The 16434-nt window shown below is 37.5% G+C and overlaps 4 protein-coding genes across 6 annotated transcripts; 3 read left to right on the top strand and 1 right to left on the bottom strand.

Annotated features, from left to right (window-relative positions):
- Positions 1–4: 4 nt before the first annotated feature.
- On the top strand, positions 5–1196 carry LOC132795211 (protein BUD31 homolog). Its single transcript, XM_060805799.1, has 2 exons — positions 5–241; positions 323–1196. The coding sequence occupies exons 1-2, from the start codon at positions 148–150 to the stop codon at positions 661–663; spliced, it is 435 nt and encodes a 144-aa protein (XP_060661782.1). The 5' UTR covers positions 5–147; the 3' UTR covers positions 664–1196.
- Positions 1197–6670: 5474 nt separating this feature from the next.
- On the top strand, positions 6671–7279 carry LOC132795597 (protein sisterless A). Its single transcript, XM_060806394.1, has one exon. The coding sequence runs from the start codon at positions 6671–6673 to the stop codon at positions 7277–7279; it is 609 nt and encodes a 202-aa protein (XP_060662377.1).
- A 4890-nt stretch (positions 7280–12169) lies between these two features.
- On the top strand, positions 12170–15625 carry LOC132795950 (uncharacterized). Of its 2 annotated transcripts, none has more exons than XM_060806918.1 (2): positions 12170–13197; positions 14441–15625. In XM_060806918.1, exons 1-2 carry the CDS (start codon positions 12431–12433, stop codon positions 15540–15542), a joined length of 1869 nt encoding a protein of 622 aa, XP_060662901.1. In that variant the 5' UTR covers positions 12170–12430; the 3' UTR covers positions 15543–15625. The 2 variants fall into 2 exon arrangements, with proteins under 2 accessions (XP_060662901.1, XP_060662902.1); XM_060806919.1 differs by lacking the exon at positions 12170–13197 and adding an exon at positions 14319–14337 and having other exon boundaries at positions 14441–15620.
- Positions 15626–15797: 172 nt separating this feature from the next.
- LOC132796897 (uncharacterized) lies at positions 15798–16404 on the bottom strand. Of its 2 annotated transcripts, XR_009633608.1 has the most exons (3): positions 16306–16404; positions 16093–16240; positions 15798–16034 (listed from the first exon to the last, which is right to left on the bottom strand). XR_009633608.1 is itself a non-coding variant. In XM_060808241.1 (2 exons), exons 1-2 carry the CDS (start codon positions 16229–16231, stop codon positions 15859–15861), a joined length of 315 nt encoding a protein of 104 aa, XP_060664224.1. In that variant the 5' UTR covers positions 16232–16339; the 3' UTR covers positions 15799–15858. The 2 variants fall into 2 exon arrangements, 1 of the variants encoding a protein (XP_060664224.1); XM_060808241.1 differs by having other exon boundaries at positions 15799–16034; positions 16093–16339.
- Between the last annotated feature and the right edge of the window lie 30 nt (positions 16405–16434).

The following is a 16434-nucleotide window of genomic DNA, read 5'->3' as shown; positions in this document are numbered from 1 at the left end:
ACATGCATTTCACAACACTTAAACAACGCTAAAATGTTGAACAGCTGTTTATTATCTGCGTTATTTCAGTTTTGTAGCATTTTACGTTTTGTATAGATTTTAACGTGTTCAAATTAAAATTTTATTTCATATACAAACCAAAAAACAATGCCAAAAGTGCGTCGCAGTCGTAAACCTCCACCAGATGGTTGGGAATTGATTGAACCAACATTGGAGGAGCTGGAACAGAAAATGCGCGAAGGTATTTCCTAGTAATTTGCTGACGCCGCTTTTATTTTTTCCTTTTTGGCCGCCTATAAACGTATTCTTTTTCCTTTTAAAGCGGAAACTGAACCACACGAGGGCAAGCGCATCACAGAATCGTTGTGGCCCATCTTTAAGATACATCACCAGAAGACGCGCTACATCTATGATTTGTTCTATCGCCGCAAAGCCATTAGCCGGGAATTGTACGACTATTGTTTGAAAGAGAAGATCGCCGATGGCAACCTGATAGCCAAATGGAAGAAGTCCGGCTATGAGAATCTTTGCTGCCTGCGTTGCATACAAACACGTGACACGAACTTCGGCACGAATTGCATTTGCCGTGTGCCAAAATCAAAACTGGAGGAGGGACGCATTGTGGAATGCGTGCACTGCGGATGTCGCGGCTGCTCTGGATAACTCCAGTCGCATATATATATATATATATATATATATATATATATATATATATATATATATATAGGATATACAAATGCACATAGAATATTCATCTAGTTTGTAGAATTATACATTTCATTTTTACTGACATTGATCCCACTAATTGAACAAGTTTTGTAAGTAGTTCGCATGTAAATATCACATTTACTGTATAGTCAAAAATGGAAACCACATGTGAAATCTGAAATGTACTTGCCTGTTTTTTTGGGCAACGCAATTATATAGTACAACGAAAGATATGGATTTTATTTGCCTCATTGTAAATAATAGTATTTATTTTGTATCTTTAATCTCCGGTTGACAAAAAGTAATTAAGTAAACAAACTATACTTCTTTGTCTAATAATAGATTTGGGGATACTGACATAAGCTAATACTATTGTGAAACAATTTATATGTATTTTTTATACTAATCTTTGATAGAGAAAGAGCAAAAGCAATGCTCAAGTACAAGTAGTTGAGTTTCAATACTTATTAAATTAACAAAGAGGAAAATTTTCTAAGTTTATTTGATTACTGGGGACTCATATTATTGCTATGAATTTGTATACCCGCTACACATAGGGTAGAAGGGTATTTTGTAACATGCAGAAGAAGCCAAGATGTTCACAAAATCGAACATGGTTAAATTTGAGAAGATTTGTTTTATAGGGGCTGAAATGGTTTCTTGTGAATACATTCGCATAAAAATATAACAACTTTTTAAAGAGCACAGAAAATGAAAACAGTTTGGTTATAGTACCACCGTAAGACAATTTCTTCCCTTTTTAGTGGTCGTAATTCTTCATCATTTTGTTTAAAGGGATATAGTATAGAATTAATTGCAATAGTGGCTATTTGAATGCTCACCTTGCTCTGCATTTGGTCTTTCAAAGCTGACACTCTTTGCTGGTGAATTCATGTTGAAAATGGAATAATGGAAAATCGGATGGAACCGAGTTGTCAAGGTTCGAGTGAATACCTCAAAATCCTATTTTATTTGCATACTCAATATGTGAATGTGTTGGACGATACATGTTTGGCATTTTGTAGTAAATTCTCGCCACAAATCCTATTGGGGCGTCCTCTCTGTGCTCCAAGCTGACTGAGTGTGCGGTTGTGTGTGTGTGTGTGTTTGTGTGTGTGCCTAGTGCCGCATGAATTGCATGAACACCCCCATACACACACATACACAGAAGCACATACATATATATTTTAATTTAATGCCCTGAACAATTTATTACTGCGCTGACATAATTCAAACTCAATGGCAATGGCATTGCGGCTTCTCTTAGCCCCCGTCCCCGTCCTCGTCCTCGTCCTTACTCTCTCCTACCACGTGAGAGTCGAGGAGAAAACAGTGAAAGGAGAGAATGGAGAATGTCGCTTTATGTGCGTATTTACGGCTCCAGTTTTTCCTATTTTTTGTCGACCCTTTACTTTTACAAAACGTGAATAAAGTCTATTATGGAGAGGATCGTATAATATAGTATAATCCAAAATTATAAAGCTATTGAAAAATATAAGTTTCGTAGTTTTTATTTTAACTAATTTCCAGATTTGAACCCTTCTTTCATAAATCTTTTCAGTTTTTTAATAAAACTTTTCAGATTGAAATAATCAAATTTAAATTTTAAATTTATTTGGTTTTAGTATTTTGGGGAAACATTTTTCTTCTTTTACAAATGTAACAATTCTCGTGATAAAAATATATTTTAAAAATATACATAAATAATTGGCATAATGCCATTAAATTGAATTTGTAGTTTTTGTATATATGTATATATTGAAAAGAATGTGAAAATTAATAATAAAAATTTTGAGTTATCCGCATTTATACCAAAGTTATTATTTCAGTAACATATTTTGTATTTGCCAAATCTAGCTTATTTTAATGACTTGCTTTTTTAAGTGATAATTGAAGAATTAACAATATTTTATTTTAAATTTTAATATCGGAAATTAGTTCAATCGGAAAGTTAAGGGTCTATTGCAGTCAAAGCTTGACTGTAGCTTTCTCACTTGTGTTTTTTTCGGGGGCAGCCACAGTCGAGTCGCAAATTGTCAACGCCGAGCTGGACGGACGATGACTGTCGACAGTCGACTACCGACGGCTTCAAGTGCCACACAGCTTGGGAGGTTAAAGGGGGAGGAAAGAAAGGGAATGACAGAGAGAGAGAGAGAGAGAGAGAGTGAGTGGGAGAGACAGCGGCTTTCTGTGGCTGGGTCAACTTCTGTTTGCCTTCGACTGGGATTCGACAAAATGATTATAAATGGTTTTTTAATTATACTTATGGGCAGTTTGTTTTTTTTCTCTTTTGTGTGTGTGTGTGTTTGTGTGTGTGTGTGCGTTGTCTTCTCTCATTTGGCAGCAGGCTGGAAATAGATTCGCATTTCCTATTACGATATTTTTGCAGGAGACGACGCCCTTGTAATATAATACCCATATAATACATGCTCATATTTTTGGACATACTCGTACAGCATTCGAGTATGAATTGAGTTGAGTCTGTTGCTGACAGTGCTTCGTGCTCAGTGTTCATCTCAGCTTCCGTTTCCGCTTGTGCTTCAGCTCCATGACAACCAGAGGAATGGCAGTGAACTGCGTTTTATTTTTAGACAACAAACAAGATCCCTCATCAGGACAGAATGGCGACGCCCTTACCACTTAAGCTCCCAATCTCCCAAATATGTTATTGCACACACACACATACATACATACTTATATAGTATAGTATAGTAAAGTATATAAACTGTTTGGCTGTAGAGTACTAAATATGTATTTCACCAGCCAACTGTGTGAATTAAAATTACAATTGCCACATTTAATGCTCGAGCGACATGCTCTGGACTAATGATTTGAACATTTGCTTCTTTCGCATTTTGTTTGGCCTTTAACGAGCCTGTTAAAGCCAACATTTTAATGGCCTTCGTGGCGCCTCGAAAAGTTAATGAAGTGGTAATCGGATTTCGCATGCGTTGAACATTAAAGCTCAATCCCATATCTTACTCAAATTTAAATGCATTTGATTAACATAACATAACGCTGATTGACACAATTTGCAAGAAGCAATCTGTTTCTCCTAATATATCTGTAAAGTCAATTACATAACTTTTTTTTTAACGTTTACTGGATGTTCTTAGATCGGACTTAGAGATCACAATATTAGTTGTGAAATAATGAAATTTAAATATAAATTAATACATACACTGAAAAAAGACTAATTTCTATAATCAAGAACATTCGTCTTAAAAATTGTGTTCTTAATGAAAAACCACTTTAAGGACCATTTAACCATAACACAAAGTATTATTCAATTTTTAAAGAGTGTGTGCTTAAAAGTGCTAAAGTAACATTAATTTAAGTCAAGCATATCAAGTATGCTTTATAATTTTGCTTAAGCATTGAGCTGAGATACTTTTTTCATCGAATATCTGTATAAGAAAGATTTTACTTTATTTGTTTAAGCTTTCGATTCGATTTCAATATATAACATATCTGAAATTAACAAGATGATTTTCATAGTTGACTTTACTTGAGAAGAAAAACGAATAAACTCCTTTCCAAAATTATATGACACCTCTAAAATTTTTGTTTCGTCACATGGGAAAACGAAAAAGATCGAAGCACATCAAAGTATGAAAAATAACAGTACAAAGTGAAATGCACAAAATGTGATAATTTGAATAATCTGCATCTCCCGTTTTCAAGTAACGGTAAAAAAAAGTGCACACACACTTCACTTTATGTAATTTACCCATCTTAAAGGAATATGCATAAACATGTTGCCATTGGGATTTTTGCAATGATCTTTTATTATTGCTAAGCCGGGGGCAGTTAATTTAATTGTTGCCATCCTAGTCCGTTTATTACCTGCAACAGGCAGCAACATGTCCAGTTGAACTGTCATGTCCGCCACAAGTCAAATTTCCTACCTGCTACCGATTGCAGCACTTGACCCGTCACCAGGAGTTGGGTTAACCCAAACCCAAACCCAGCCACAACTACAGCTACACTTCAGTGTCATTGTAGTTGCAGGTAACACGACCAATGCGAATCGAGTTTTTGGGCTGCCGATTCTTGATTGGTTTATGCCAGCTTATGGCTTATCGCCACTCCAGCCAAAAGTGAAACTCGTTCCTCCCAAAGCAAAAGTACTTCAATGCTAATATTAGCCTGTCTCTGTCTGCGATATTGATAAGCTCTGATAAGCTGGACTTGTGGTGCACACACATTTTAGTTGACAATTGCAATTTAGCACTCAGCATGTGAGCAAACCCAAACCCAAACCGAAAACCAAAATCAAATTCCTCCTCCTTCCGTACATCGCTTGTATCTTTATCTCATGACTAGTTTTGTTGTATTGTAACTGAACTGAAACAATGGCTTTACTTTTGCTCAATTTAATTTCGTATTTGCCTAAGAACTTGTTCCTTATCTCGCATAATTTGACAAATACTTTGAGCATTTTCAAATCTGGAAAAAAGTTTGGTATAGATATAAACAATCCATGAGATAGTACGATATGATAATTCATTCTCCAAATTCATGAATATATTCTTATACTAAGAATATGAAAATAATTTATAAGAAGCCAGAAGGCAAAATGTAGATGGTTCACTATAAAACTACATAAATTGTTTAATGTGTTTATTTTGTTGATATATTTAAGTGCATTTATGCACTATTTAATATTTATATATGTTGTTACACTTCCTTTTTAATGTTAGTTACAATCATAAACAAATATATTTTATATGAAACATTATTTAAATCAAGTTTTCTAATCTAAGCCATCAAATATTATGTTTTAAAGACATCAACTATTTGAATATAAATTATATATCATCGAAATTAAAAATCAAATAAATATCACAATTCATATGATGCTATGTATTGCTTGCAGGAAGCCTTTTTCAATTTAATTTAGTTTAATATATTTGAGATTTAGAATTGAAGAATATTCGTAGTTTCTAGGTTTTGCAACTTTTCAAATACTTCAACTTTTCTACACGAATTTTTATATTCAAAGCAAATGAAATTGAATAAGAATAAGAAATGAATTATTAAACAAAGTTCTAACTTTAACTTCAACGATGAAAATGGTTTAATTTGAAGGTGATTTATTTTAAACAATTTTATAAATGCCTGATCAAAAGCATAAGAAGTAAAACTAATTTTCAACTTTTTCGTTTAAAATAATCTATTTTGGTGTAATACAGTTCATTATAAGATCGGTACAGAAATAATCATAAACGTCTAACTTTGTGATATTACAAATATAATGAATTTTAAGTTCTATTACAAAATTGAATATTAAAATGTGACTTAATCGTCGTTATAGATTGTAAAAAATGACCTAGAATGTATTCAGCTATTACAAAGTTTATGATAAATTACGAATTTAAAGTAATCATTAATATGATTTGCTAAGATTTATTTTAAGCAATTTAAACAATGAAAATGAAATCAATATGATTTCAAGCTTTTATTTATATTTCGTTCAAAAAAGAATAGAGTTGTTATAATTGAGTTCGTTGTAAGAACTTTACAGAAATAATCATAAACGTACTTAGTACTTCATTTAGGTTCATAAGTTGTGTTTAGTAGCTGTGATACCATACAAGGCAATGGCTTCAATGGCTGAAACGGAAACACATTCGATCCCCTGGTGAGTTCTGTCATGCAGACGGCTCGTCTGCTAATCCGTTTGTTTACTGGCCAGCGAATGGTTTATGTTGGGAGGCAGGTAGGAAGTTAGGTAGCCGGACAGCGAGGAAAACAAGATCATAAAATGGTTGTTGCTGTTGATTCATAAGAGGTTCGTATTGCCAACCGAAGGCAGGTCAAACAGTGGGCAGGTCAGAGCCTTGAGAGCTATATAAGCGAGGCGCTGTCGAGACGAAGCCAGCAAATACGATTTGGACTTTGAGGTGAGCAGATCGTGATAAACAGACAGAAGAGAACACACATCTCTATCGATATCGATATGGAGCAGAGCAATCTTTACAAGCAACCAGTGTACACATACTATCCAAGTGCTGAGATGATGATGCTTCATCCGCTGCCGATGAAGAAACCCAGTTTGATGCAGTACAACAATAAGCCGGAGCAGATTGATCAGATGGTGGAGCAGGAGCTGCAGCTTCTGAAGTCACACTATGCCAACGAGGAGCAACGTTACGTCGACCAGATGCTGATCGCTAATCCCATCACCGTGGAGCGACGTCCGCCAGCCACGCGACCCGAAGAGACAACCGAAACAACAACAACGACAACGACAACTGCGACTCCGACTCCGGCCTCCAGTCGCGACGTGCAACGCCAGCGAGCAGAATCGTGCCGCAAGTCGCGCTACAACAACAAGATCAAGAAGGCCAAGCTGCGATTCCGGCACAAGTACGCCTGCAACCAGCTGACGGAGAGTACCAAACTCTTGAGCTGCATGCGCGACGTGATCGCCCAGGCGGAGGCGCAGCTCCTTGCCCGCGGCTTCAATCGCGCCGCCTTGGAGCGCATGCGTCACAACTTTGGCGTCGACCGCTGTGGCGATGCCCCCGAGCCCAACAGCATGATGAACATGAACATGAATCACTGAAAACAGTCGCTGGCGTTGCACTTGATATACATGAGCACACATTCTATTATTATATACATACCATATAAATGCATATTAGTTGTAAGCGAGACCATCTCTAAGTTGTACAAAGAGAAGGAGTTATTTTATATTATTACCTTATATTTAAGCACTTTTTTTTCTTGTTGGCTTAAACTTTTTTTTAATAAACTATTATGCAAAGCAAAAGAATCAAGCGCATATTTTTAAATTAATATTTAAATACTTAGGAAACTTAAATAAGAGTTGTTCATATAATAATATGTCGAAAATGTCTTAAATTAATTTGAAGACATGTTTCTTGAAAATGAAGAAGTTATTAATTTATACTTAAGCAGCTTTTTTCCAATAAACTCTTATGCGAAGCAAAAGAAAATATACTGTTTTACATTTTTCATTTCAATAACTACGACTATTTTAATTAGATATAATTCAATAATATTTAAAAGTTTAATTGAAAAATTGTTGCCATCGGTGATCTTTTTAGAGCTATCTCTTATAATACTATCAATTTTAATTGTAATTCATTTGAAATTTATTATTATGATACATTTCAAGCGAAATGAAATTGAATCGATGAAACAAAATAATCGAGGACTATCGGTGGGCACGCTAGAGATGACAAAAACATTTAGAGATGGGGCAATGTAATGGCGTGGAAATGCAAAGTGCGTAATTACAAAAACTTTTGTGGAAATTTGGAATGCAGAATACTTGACTACTTGCTATTGACTTTGCAATATATAATTGGATTGGATGCATGTTTGTGGCGCAAGTAATACATGATGTCCCTCGAAGATGACGTCCACCGCAGATGGCAAAGTAACAACTGAAGTATAAAAGGAGAGACAAGACATTGTCAAGCGAACGATAAGGTAAATTTGCATTGTCAATGCTGTCTGAGAAGTGCTCGATGTCGAAGTGTCTGTCTGCGATTGCTTGTTAGGCAAATGGACTTGCATCTCTCTCTCTCTCTCTCTCTCTCTGCGAGTGTGTGTGTGTTTGTGTTGGCTAAGAGGAATCGCGTAGATTGTAATCCAATTGCAAGCCGGGGGCATTAGTCCAATTTGGGAAACAGACAGACAGAGACAGACAGACAGACAGAAGTGCGGATAATGCTCAGCTGGCAGCCAAAAGCAAATCGGATGCACTGAATCGTTGACTTCGTTTCGATTCGTTTTGGGTGTCATTGTTATTCCAGTTGTTGTTATTATTGGCGTGCGGCATGTGGCAGTAGCTGGTGGCAGGTTGCAGGTTGCAGGTGGCAGCAAATCCGCCATGATTGCGTTTTTGCAACAATTTCAGCGGTGCAAAAGATGCAAATGCAATGGCAGCGGAAGTTATAGCCATCGTCACGGCCATGAGTGTTTGCTGAGCTTCAATTTGTTCTCCTGCCAGTTCGCTACTTTCGTTCTTTCTTTATTTTTTTGGTGATTGGGGGAATGGCGAAATGATGTGGAATTAAGTGCAAAAATATATAAGAATGCAAGCGGGCAAAATGGCCCCAACAATGGCCACACGAATTTGCGCTGATGTTAAATTTCATTTTCACGTGCTACGTACAAATGATTTCATTTCGCTTCACTGCACCGCACTGCAGTGGCTGTTCCTCTCCCCCTTTGCCTCCTCTCCGCTGCTCTGGACACGCACGTCGAGCGTCATTTCATCGTTGCGCAGTCGGATCTCGTCAGAACTTAGTGAAGTGCATATAACGGCCTCGTCATAATAATAAATGGCAAAACGTTTTCAAACTTAACGCTTTCCAATTTGATTTTATCGCACGGTCATAAACCAGCTCCATCGCCTCACTCCCCCAGAGAGAGAGAGAGAGAGAGAGAGACACACAATGGAGCCCATGACAGCAGCAAGGAGAGAGAAAGGGAAGCAGAGCTCTATTCATTTTTACTTTTGATGTTGATGTTGTTATTGTTATTGTTTGTTTGCCAGAGAGTTCGGAGTTCGTTTCGTTGGCAATTGTCTTGATGCAACCATAACTATATATGTACGTTCAAAAGGGCTGAGCACTGTCTGAGCTGAGCTGCTGCTCTCAGTGCTTGCATCAAACTTTGAAGCTGTCACACCTGGCGTATACGCGATAAAGTGCACGACACTGCTGCTCGCAAGCTGATAGACAGACAACAAGCAAAAGGAAACGAACGATAGAGACAGCGACAGAGAGTGAGAGAGAGAGTGGGAGTGGGAGTTGGCCAAGCTTTCATTCAATGCACGTTTCTAATGCGATGAATTGCTTTTTCAATTTTCCAATTTATTTTTCATTTTGAAAACCACACACACACACACACAGACAGCGAATCGAGTTGTTTGTCCGTGTAAGTGAGCAAAATGGCAGCGAGTGTGGACAGTGGCTGTGAAAGAAAAGTGTAGCACAGTTTATTGATGGTTTTTGTTGCTGCACTTGGCAGCGGAAGTCGACGTAACGCATGTGCGCGAAGGGGGATGCCCCCCCAACCTCCCCCCCCCCTTCCCTTTGCCAAGACGTGCTCAAATAGCAACAAACACAACAGCCACACATCACACAGACACACACAGAAAGAGAGAAATAATATTCGCACCCGCAATGGGAATGGCAAAAAAAAAAAACAAGAGCAACACTCAATTTTTTGGTAAAAAGCGTTCGGTTTGCACAGTGGTTTAATGCACTCGAAACTGACTCAAAAGGGGAGAAGAACATTTACTCAAACGACGAACTCTATTGCCTAAAAGTCTGAAACATTGTTTGTATTTAACTAACATTTAAGTACATCAGTAATTTATTTAATTTAAATACTTTATGTTTAACATTGCAAAACAGTTTTTCAACTATTAATATATCACAGGAAATTTAAGTGTTAACAGATGTTATTTATGGATTATTGTAATTCAATACTTTGACTACAAATGATAGATTCTTATATGTACTTTTAATATTCTTATTCAGAATATTTTTGCATTCATTTTTTTCAATTTTACATAAAAAAGTGGATTGTAATTAATATTCTGATAATTCTATATTTTACCATAATATATACAATTTCTAAAATACAAATTATTCTCATTCCTAATATTTTCGTTTTTATTTATTTAAATTTTATTAAAAAAAAGCACTGTAATAATTTCAATTTTATTTAAAAAAAAATCAATTATAATCAATATTTTTTTAATTTTCTTTAATAATTATTTCAATTTATTTTTCAAAATATTGTAATAAACTGCATTTGTTGCAGTTTCAAATTTTCACCACTGTTTCCCCCTAACAAACAAAAAATGAGCGGAGGAAAACAACAACAGATTGGGACTGAATAGGGCAATCTGATTAAAAATCATATCAGCAATTTTTCGCTGATTTTTTGCACTTAGGCACCTAAATTGTGTGTCCAGAATTTCTACGCATCAATGGAGAACTGTAAACCCAGAACGGTTTGGCGATTCAGCTGGTCGAGGACCGCCGTCGGACCGGCGTAATTCAATTACGTTGCTATCCACGCCACGCTTTGAAAAAGGTTTTTTGTGTGAATTGTAAAAATACTTCAGAGGCACACAAAAAAGAAAAAACAAATTTGGCATTGCATTCATTAAGTCAAGTGGTTTCAAAATTTGAATATCAAGTACTGTTGGATTTCTGTCCTTTGCTTCAAATATTTCTAGTGTGTGGTCTTCAAGTGTTTATTAAATCTCCTTTGCCATCGCGTACTTGACTATCTTTCTGTGCCTTATTATTATTTTTCTATCAAGTATGTGGTGAATATTGCGCTTGGTAATACAAATAAGTAAAATTATGGAAAAATAATGAATTTTAGTAGCTTCGATTTTAGAATATGTTGAAAGTTGAAATACTTTTGGACACGTTTTGATTAAGGCTCTCTAACTTTCTTTGCCCTATAATTATTTTCTTCCAAGTATGTGGTGAATATTATGCTGCTTGCTAAAGGAATACTGAATTTTAGTAGCTTGGCCTTAAGAATTATACTGACTATATTGAAGATTGAAATAGTTTTGAACACCAATGTGCCAATTTGCATATTATTTTCTTTACGATTCGTTTTGAGTTTATATTTCTGTTCGGATTTTCATTGCAATTGAACCAATTTTGATCAAATCAGCATATTTAACTATTAGATACCTAAAAATAAGTTCGTAAAGATTAAAATTTAATAAAAAAAGAGACAAAATGAAAAGCCCTATTTCAATTTTGTTGTTTAACTTTTTAATAATTAAGACATAAAAAAGTTATAGTCTAGTATTTAATAAATCGCTTAACAGTGGACCCATTGAAAATCAAAATATGATCAATAAACCAAACATCGGACGTGGCATATTTTACTGTTTAGTTAAGGATTAAGATTGGTGAATTGAGAAATATTAATGTTTGCTTTGATAACATAAATTTGGCATCAATTCATTAAAGAATATTCATATAGGATTAAGTTATTTACGAGCTACTTTCAATGTTATATTTTTCGCTTAACACTGCTATTTTAATGAAAATTAGAATGCATCCTTTCTTTTTTGTTATTATGTATATTTGCTAAAATATTGAGTTACCCAAAATGAAATAATTGTTGAATTATTTATTTATTTATAATAGTATTTTTCAATTTTAAACACTTAGGTCGTAAGCACTGTTATTTCAACGTTCACAGCTGTTTATAAAATTATCATTTACCATTTCTTTATTATCTTTGATAGGTATCTCGAAGTCGAGCTATCAGCTAATCGATTGTTCTCGTTATGCAGCTTATTGTCGTCGCTTTATGTGGAAAGAGCGAGTATCGTTTTTGCTTGGACTAAGAACCATTTGGAAATGAAATGAGCAGCGCGCAGCCAAAAATGTCGCAATTCAATTTCCCTTTTGGTCAGCTTGGGACAATGGTGAATGGAAAGGAAACTCAACGATGTTTGCTCAAGGCGAGAAGCAAGTGGCGGCCACAACAGCTGTGGGAGAATGGCTGCTGACATAACTGGTCTCTAATTACGCTTGAGTCAACAAACAAAATTGCAGGTGTCAAAACATGAGATAAGAGCCGAGCCAAAGCAATAGCTAAAGCATTTGGCCGTGGCTTTAGCTTTGGCTTGTGACTTGCTGCCGTATTCATTGGCTTCATTTGTGGATGCCACGCGGCAACGAACGGTGGCATGGCACGCAAGCAGTTGTTGCAACTTCTGCTCGCCTTGATGCTGCAGACACAGACGCTGTCGCAGATACTGGACACTGGACTCCTAGAGCAGACAATGAACGACATTCCCCACGTGCATGTGATGCTGCGACTCAGGCAGCTGCACGAGGATGCGGCCAATGCGAATGCCCGCTGGTTCATGCAACGCACGGAGACGCCACACTGCACGCACAGCTACGATGAGGAGCAGTCGCTGCCAGGCGTGGACAGTCGCGATAGCCTCGCTCTGGTCATCGGTCTGCCGCAATTAATCTCGAACAGCGGTGCCGCAGCTTTGATGCAACGAGCTGGCGTCTTTTTCTACATCATTGGCGACGCCCTCGGCGAGCTGAGCGAACAGCAGCTGCTGCAAGTGGAGCAGAGCTGCCGGCAATTGTGGATTCGTCGCAAGATCTACAACCGCTACATCATCACCGATACCGCCATCTACATCTATGATCCCTTTGCACGCCGCGATGCGAACGGAATGGATGCCTGGGAGGCGTCTTTTGGTCGCCTCTTGCCCTTCATGGGTGGCGAGCCATTGCCTGAGCTGTTGTTCCACAACATGCGCGGCTATCCGCTGCGTGTGCAGATCTTCAAGTCGGTCTATGCACGGCCCGTCTTCGATCCCGAGACGGGACTGCTCGCTGAGCTCACTGGCGTCGACTGGGAAGTGGCGCAGGCACTGCGAGATCTGCTTAACTTCACAATGGATCTGCAGGAGCCCGACAAGAACTACTTTGGGTATGTCCAAGTCGATGTTTGCTACATCGGATATGTGGCATAGTAATGTATTGTGGCTAGCTTTGGGAATGTGAATAGTAGCGGAGTTTCATTAGTATCACTTATAGACAGAATAATACGTAGAGAATGCGGGAAACGAACATTTTCCTATATATGTATGTAATTAATTTATGTAACTAGTATCGGTTGGTAAATACTTGAGTATGAACAAAAATTCATTAAGAAGACTTTAAAATTGATAAAGACGGAAAGACGGTTTTTCCCTATATATGTAATTGCTTAGGTTGCTATTTATGTATTCCCAGCGGGAGAAATTAGTATGACAGATATAAGATATAGTAATCGGTTGGTAAATACTTGGGTGTGAACAAGATTTCATTAAGTTGGGTTTAAAAGAGAGAAAGTAATGCATAGAAAGCGGTTGGCAGTCGAAGACAGACATTTTCCTACATAATTATGTAGTTTGATATAGTAATCGGTTCATAAGTACTTGTGTGTGAACAAGGTTTAGTTACGAAGGCTTTTAAATTTATAGAATATAGAAGGCGGAAAGAAATTCTGGAAGGAAGAAGCTAGAGGGATTTTTTTGAGAATACTATTCAATCAGGGGATAAGTGATAGTCTCAGCAGATACCTTACAATATACATATAATAATTTATATATATCTATATAATATATGATACGTATAGTAATTGTGGTAAGTGACTAACCAAAGGCAACTTATGGTAAATAATTGGGTATGAAAGAGGTTTCATAAAGATGACTTTACAATTTTTATGAAATATGAACACCTTTGTGTGGTCAAGAAAGAAAGCCAGAAAGTAGAAGGAAGACTTTGTTTATGAGTCCTTAAGAAGGAAATGGTATTGAGAGGAGAATACTATTTCTATAGTATTAAAAGGTGAATATTATTTCTATAGTATTAAGAGAAGAATACTATTTCCTTCTTCATACACTAAAAACGCATCAGAAATAGTATTCTTAGACTTTGTTAAGAAAAAGTTTTCTCCTTCCTAGAACATAAAGAATCGTTCAGATACTATACACTTCTTCATTTACAGTGAAATAAGTTCAGGAAGGAGAAGAAAAGCTTTGTTAAAAATAATATTTAATCAAGGAATACCGTAAAGACTAATCAGGTACTAAACACTTCATCATTTACAGTGAAATAAGTTCAGGAGGAAGAAGAAAGGCTTTATTAAGAATACTATTCAATCAGATACTTTACATATCTTCTCACAGCGAACGCAGCGCGAATGGCAGCTACAATGGCGCCATCGGATCCATTCAGAACGATGGCCTGGACATTTGTCTGACGGGCTTCTTTGTCAAGGATTATCTGGTGCAGGATGACATGGACTTTACGGTGGCCGTCTACGATGATCAACTGTGCATCTACGTGCCCAAAGCGAGTCCCATACCACAGTCCATACTGCCCATCTTTGCGGTGGGCTACGACATCTGGCTGGGCTTCATACTGATGGCCTTTGTGTGCGCCTTCATCTGGCTGCTGTTGCGCGTGATCAATCTGCGGCTGCGCATCGTGACGGTGGCCGGACGTCGATTGTGGCAACAGGCGTTGGCCATTGTCGTGGACACGTGGGTGGTGTGGGTGCGTGTGAATCTATCGCATCTCCCCGATAGCTATGCAGAGCGCATGTTCATTGGTTCGCTGTGCCTGGTCAGCGTCATCTTTGGGGCCATCTTCGAATCAAGCTTGGCCACCGTGTACATTCATCCGCTGCACTACAAAGACATCATGACGATGCAGGATTTAGACGACAGCGGACTGAAGGTTGTGTACAAGTACACCTCGATGGCCGATGATTTGTTCTTCAGCGAGACTTCGCCATTGTTTGCCAGCCTCAATAAGAAACTCTGGTGGAATCGCGATCTCAATGCCGATGTCACTCTTGAGGTGGCCACCGTGGGCGGCAAGGCGGGCGTCTCACGCTACAACTCGCTGATCATGGAGTCGGCCAACTTTTTGCTAACGCAACGCATTTGGATTGTGCCCGAGTGTCCCAAGTACTACACCATCTCGTATGTGCTGCCCCGCGACGCCCCTTGGGAGGAGGCAGTCAATACTCAACTGTTGCGACTGCTCAACGCTGGGCTCATCCACAAATGGATTCTGGATCAAAAGTATCGGGTGACTATGAGGATGCGCACCATCCTCAATCAGGCTGAGGACAACGCCAGCCCAATTCGGGTCCTAACCATCGGGGATCTTCAGCTCGCCTTCTATGTGGTCATTGTGGGCACTCTTCTTGCATCGCTAGGATTTATCGGGGAGCACGTGTGGCTGCGACATAGTTTGCGTGGCTCACGCAAGAAGCTATAAGGATTGAAGCTTCTAAGAATATACTACAATATTTTGCAATTATTTTAACTTTTGTTTTTTTTTTCTTTTTAAGTACTGTACTATAAATTATGGCTTATGCTGCTTGTAAACCAAAAATATATGTTTCTCTGATAAATACTGTACTTAATCCAGCTCTCATCTATTTTGAATCATTTAATTTATGCCTACAAGGATTTCCTCGCATCTGTTGAAAATTACAATATGGAATTTACCACAAAGTTAATAAGGCTTTAGAGTGTTAATAATTGCATTAAGTTTTATTAGTTTTTAATACAAATCTGAAATAACGCAATGTTCAATAGTACTTTAAATAAGTCACATAAGCCAGAATAGCGAACCCAGTTAGAGTGCACAGAAAGTAAAAGAATTTGTGATATTTCGGATTAAGTGATTTGAGGAGTAGACAAAAAGCATCCATCGGCGAATGCGGATCGTAAATTCGTAATGATGAAGTTTCCATGATGATCCTGCCTTTATTATAGAAATAATCACTTAGATTCAGATATTGACTAGATAAATTGGAGCTTACTCATTGTGGGCGATTGATTGCCACGTGGACGCCTCCTCGCTTTTTTATAGAGGTTCTTCACAAACTGCGAGTAAGGGAACCCATCAGAGTCACTCTCACTTTCATTCGGTGAACTATATATAAGCCTCATATCAGCCATTCTGGTAAACTGATTGAATATTTATTTTCACTCAATTAAATTATCTCTCATTCCAAATAAGCTTCAGTCTTTACCCTTTTTTTCAGCGATGACACTGCACATGATGCTCGAGTTGATAATGACAGCTTAAGATACGATAATAATAATCGATAATTTGTGTTTTGACAAACTCTGTTTCAGTTTCCAGCACTGGAAAATATCAA

The sequence above is a fragment of the Drosophila nasuta genome, chromosome X (assembly GCF_023558535.2).
Source record: "Drosophila nasuta strain 15112-1781.00 chromosome X, ASM2355853v1, whole genome shotgun sequence".
Lineage (NCBI taxonomy): Eukaryota > Metazoa > Arthropoda > Insecta > Diptera > Drosophilidae > Drosophila > Drosophila nasuta.
This window is presented reverse-complemented; position numbering and strand designations above follow the sequence as displayed.

Coding starts and splice junctions, on each gene's coding strand:
- LOC132795211 (XM_060805799.1), top strand. CDS start 148: ATGCCAAAAGTGCGTCGCAGTCGTAAACCTCCACCAGATGGTTGGGAA. Junction 242..322: donor GGAACAGAAAATGCGCGAAG/GTATTTCCTAGT, acceptor TTCCTTTTAAAG/CGGAAACTGAACCACACGAG.
- LOC132795597 (XM_060806394.1), top strand. CDS start 6,671: ATGGAGCAGAGCAATCTTTACAAGCAACCAGTGTACACATACTATCCA.
- LOC132795950 (XM_060806918.1), top strand. CDS start 12,431: ATGGCACGCAAGCAGTTGTTGCAACTTCTGCTCGCCTTGATGCTGCAG. Junction 13,198..14,440: donor CCCGACAAGAACTACTTTGG/GTATGTCCAAGT, acceptor ATCTTCTCACAG/CGAACGCAGCGCGAATGGCA.
- LOC132796897 (XM_060808241.1), bottom strand. CDS start 16,231: ATGGCTGATATGAGGCTTATATATAGTTCACCGAATGAAAGTGAGAGT. Junction 16,035..16,092: donor CAATCAATCGCCCACAATGA/GTAAGCTCCAAT, acceptor TCTATAATAAAG/GCAGGATCATCATGGAAACT.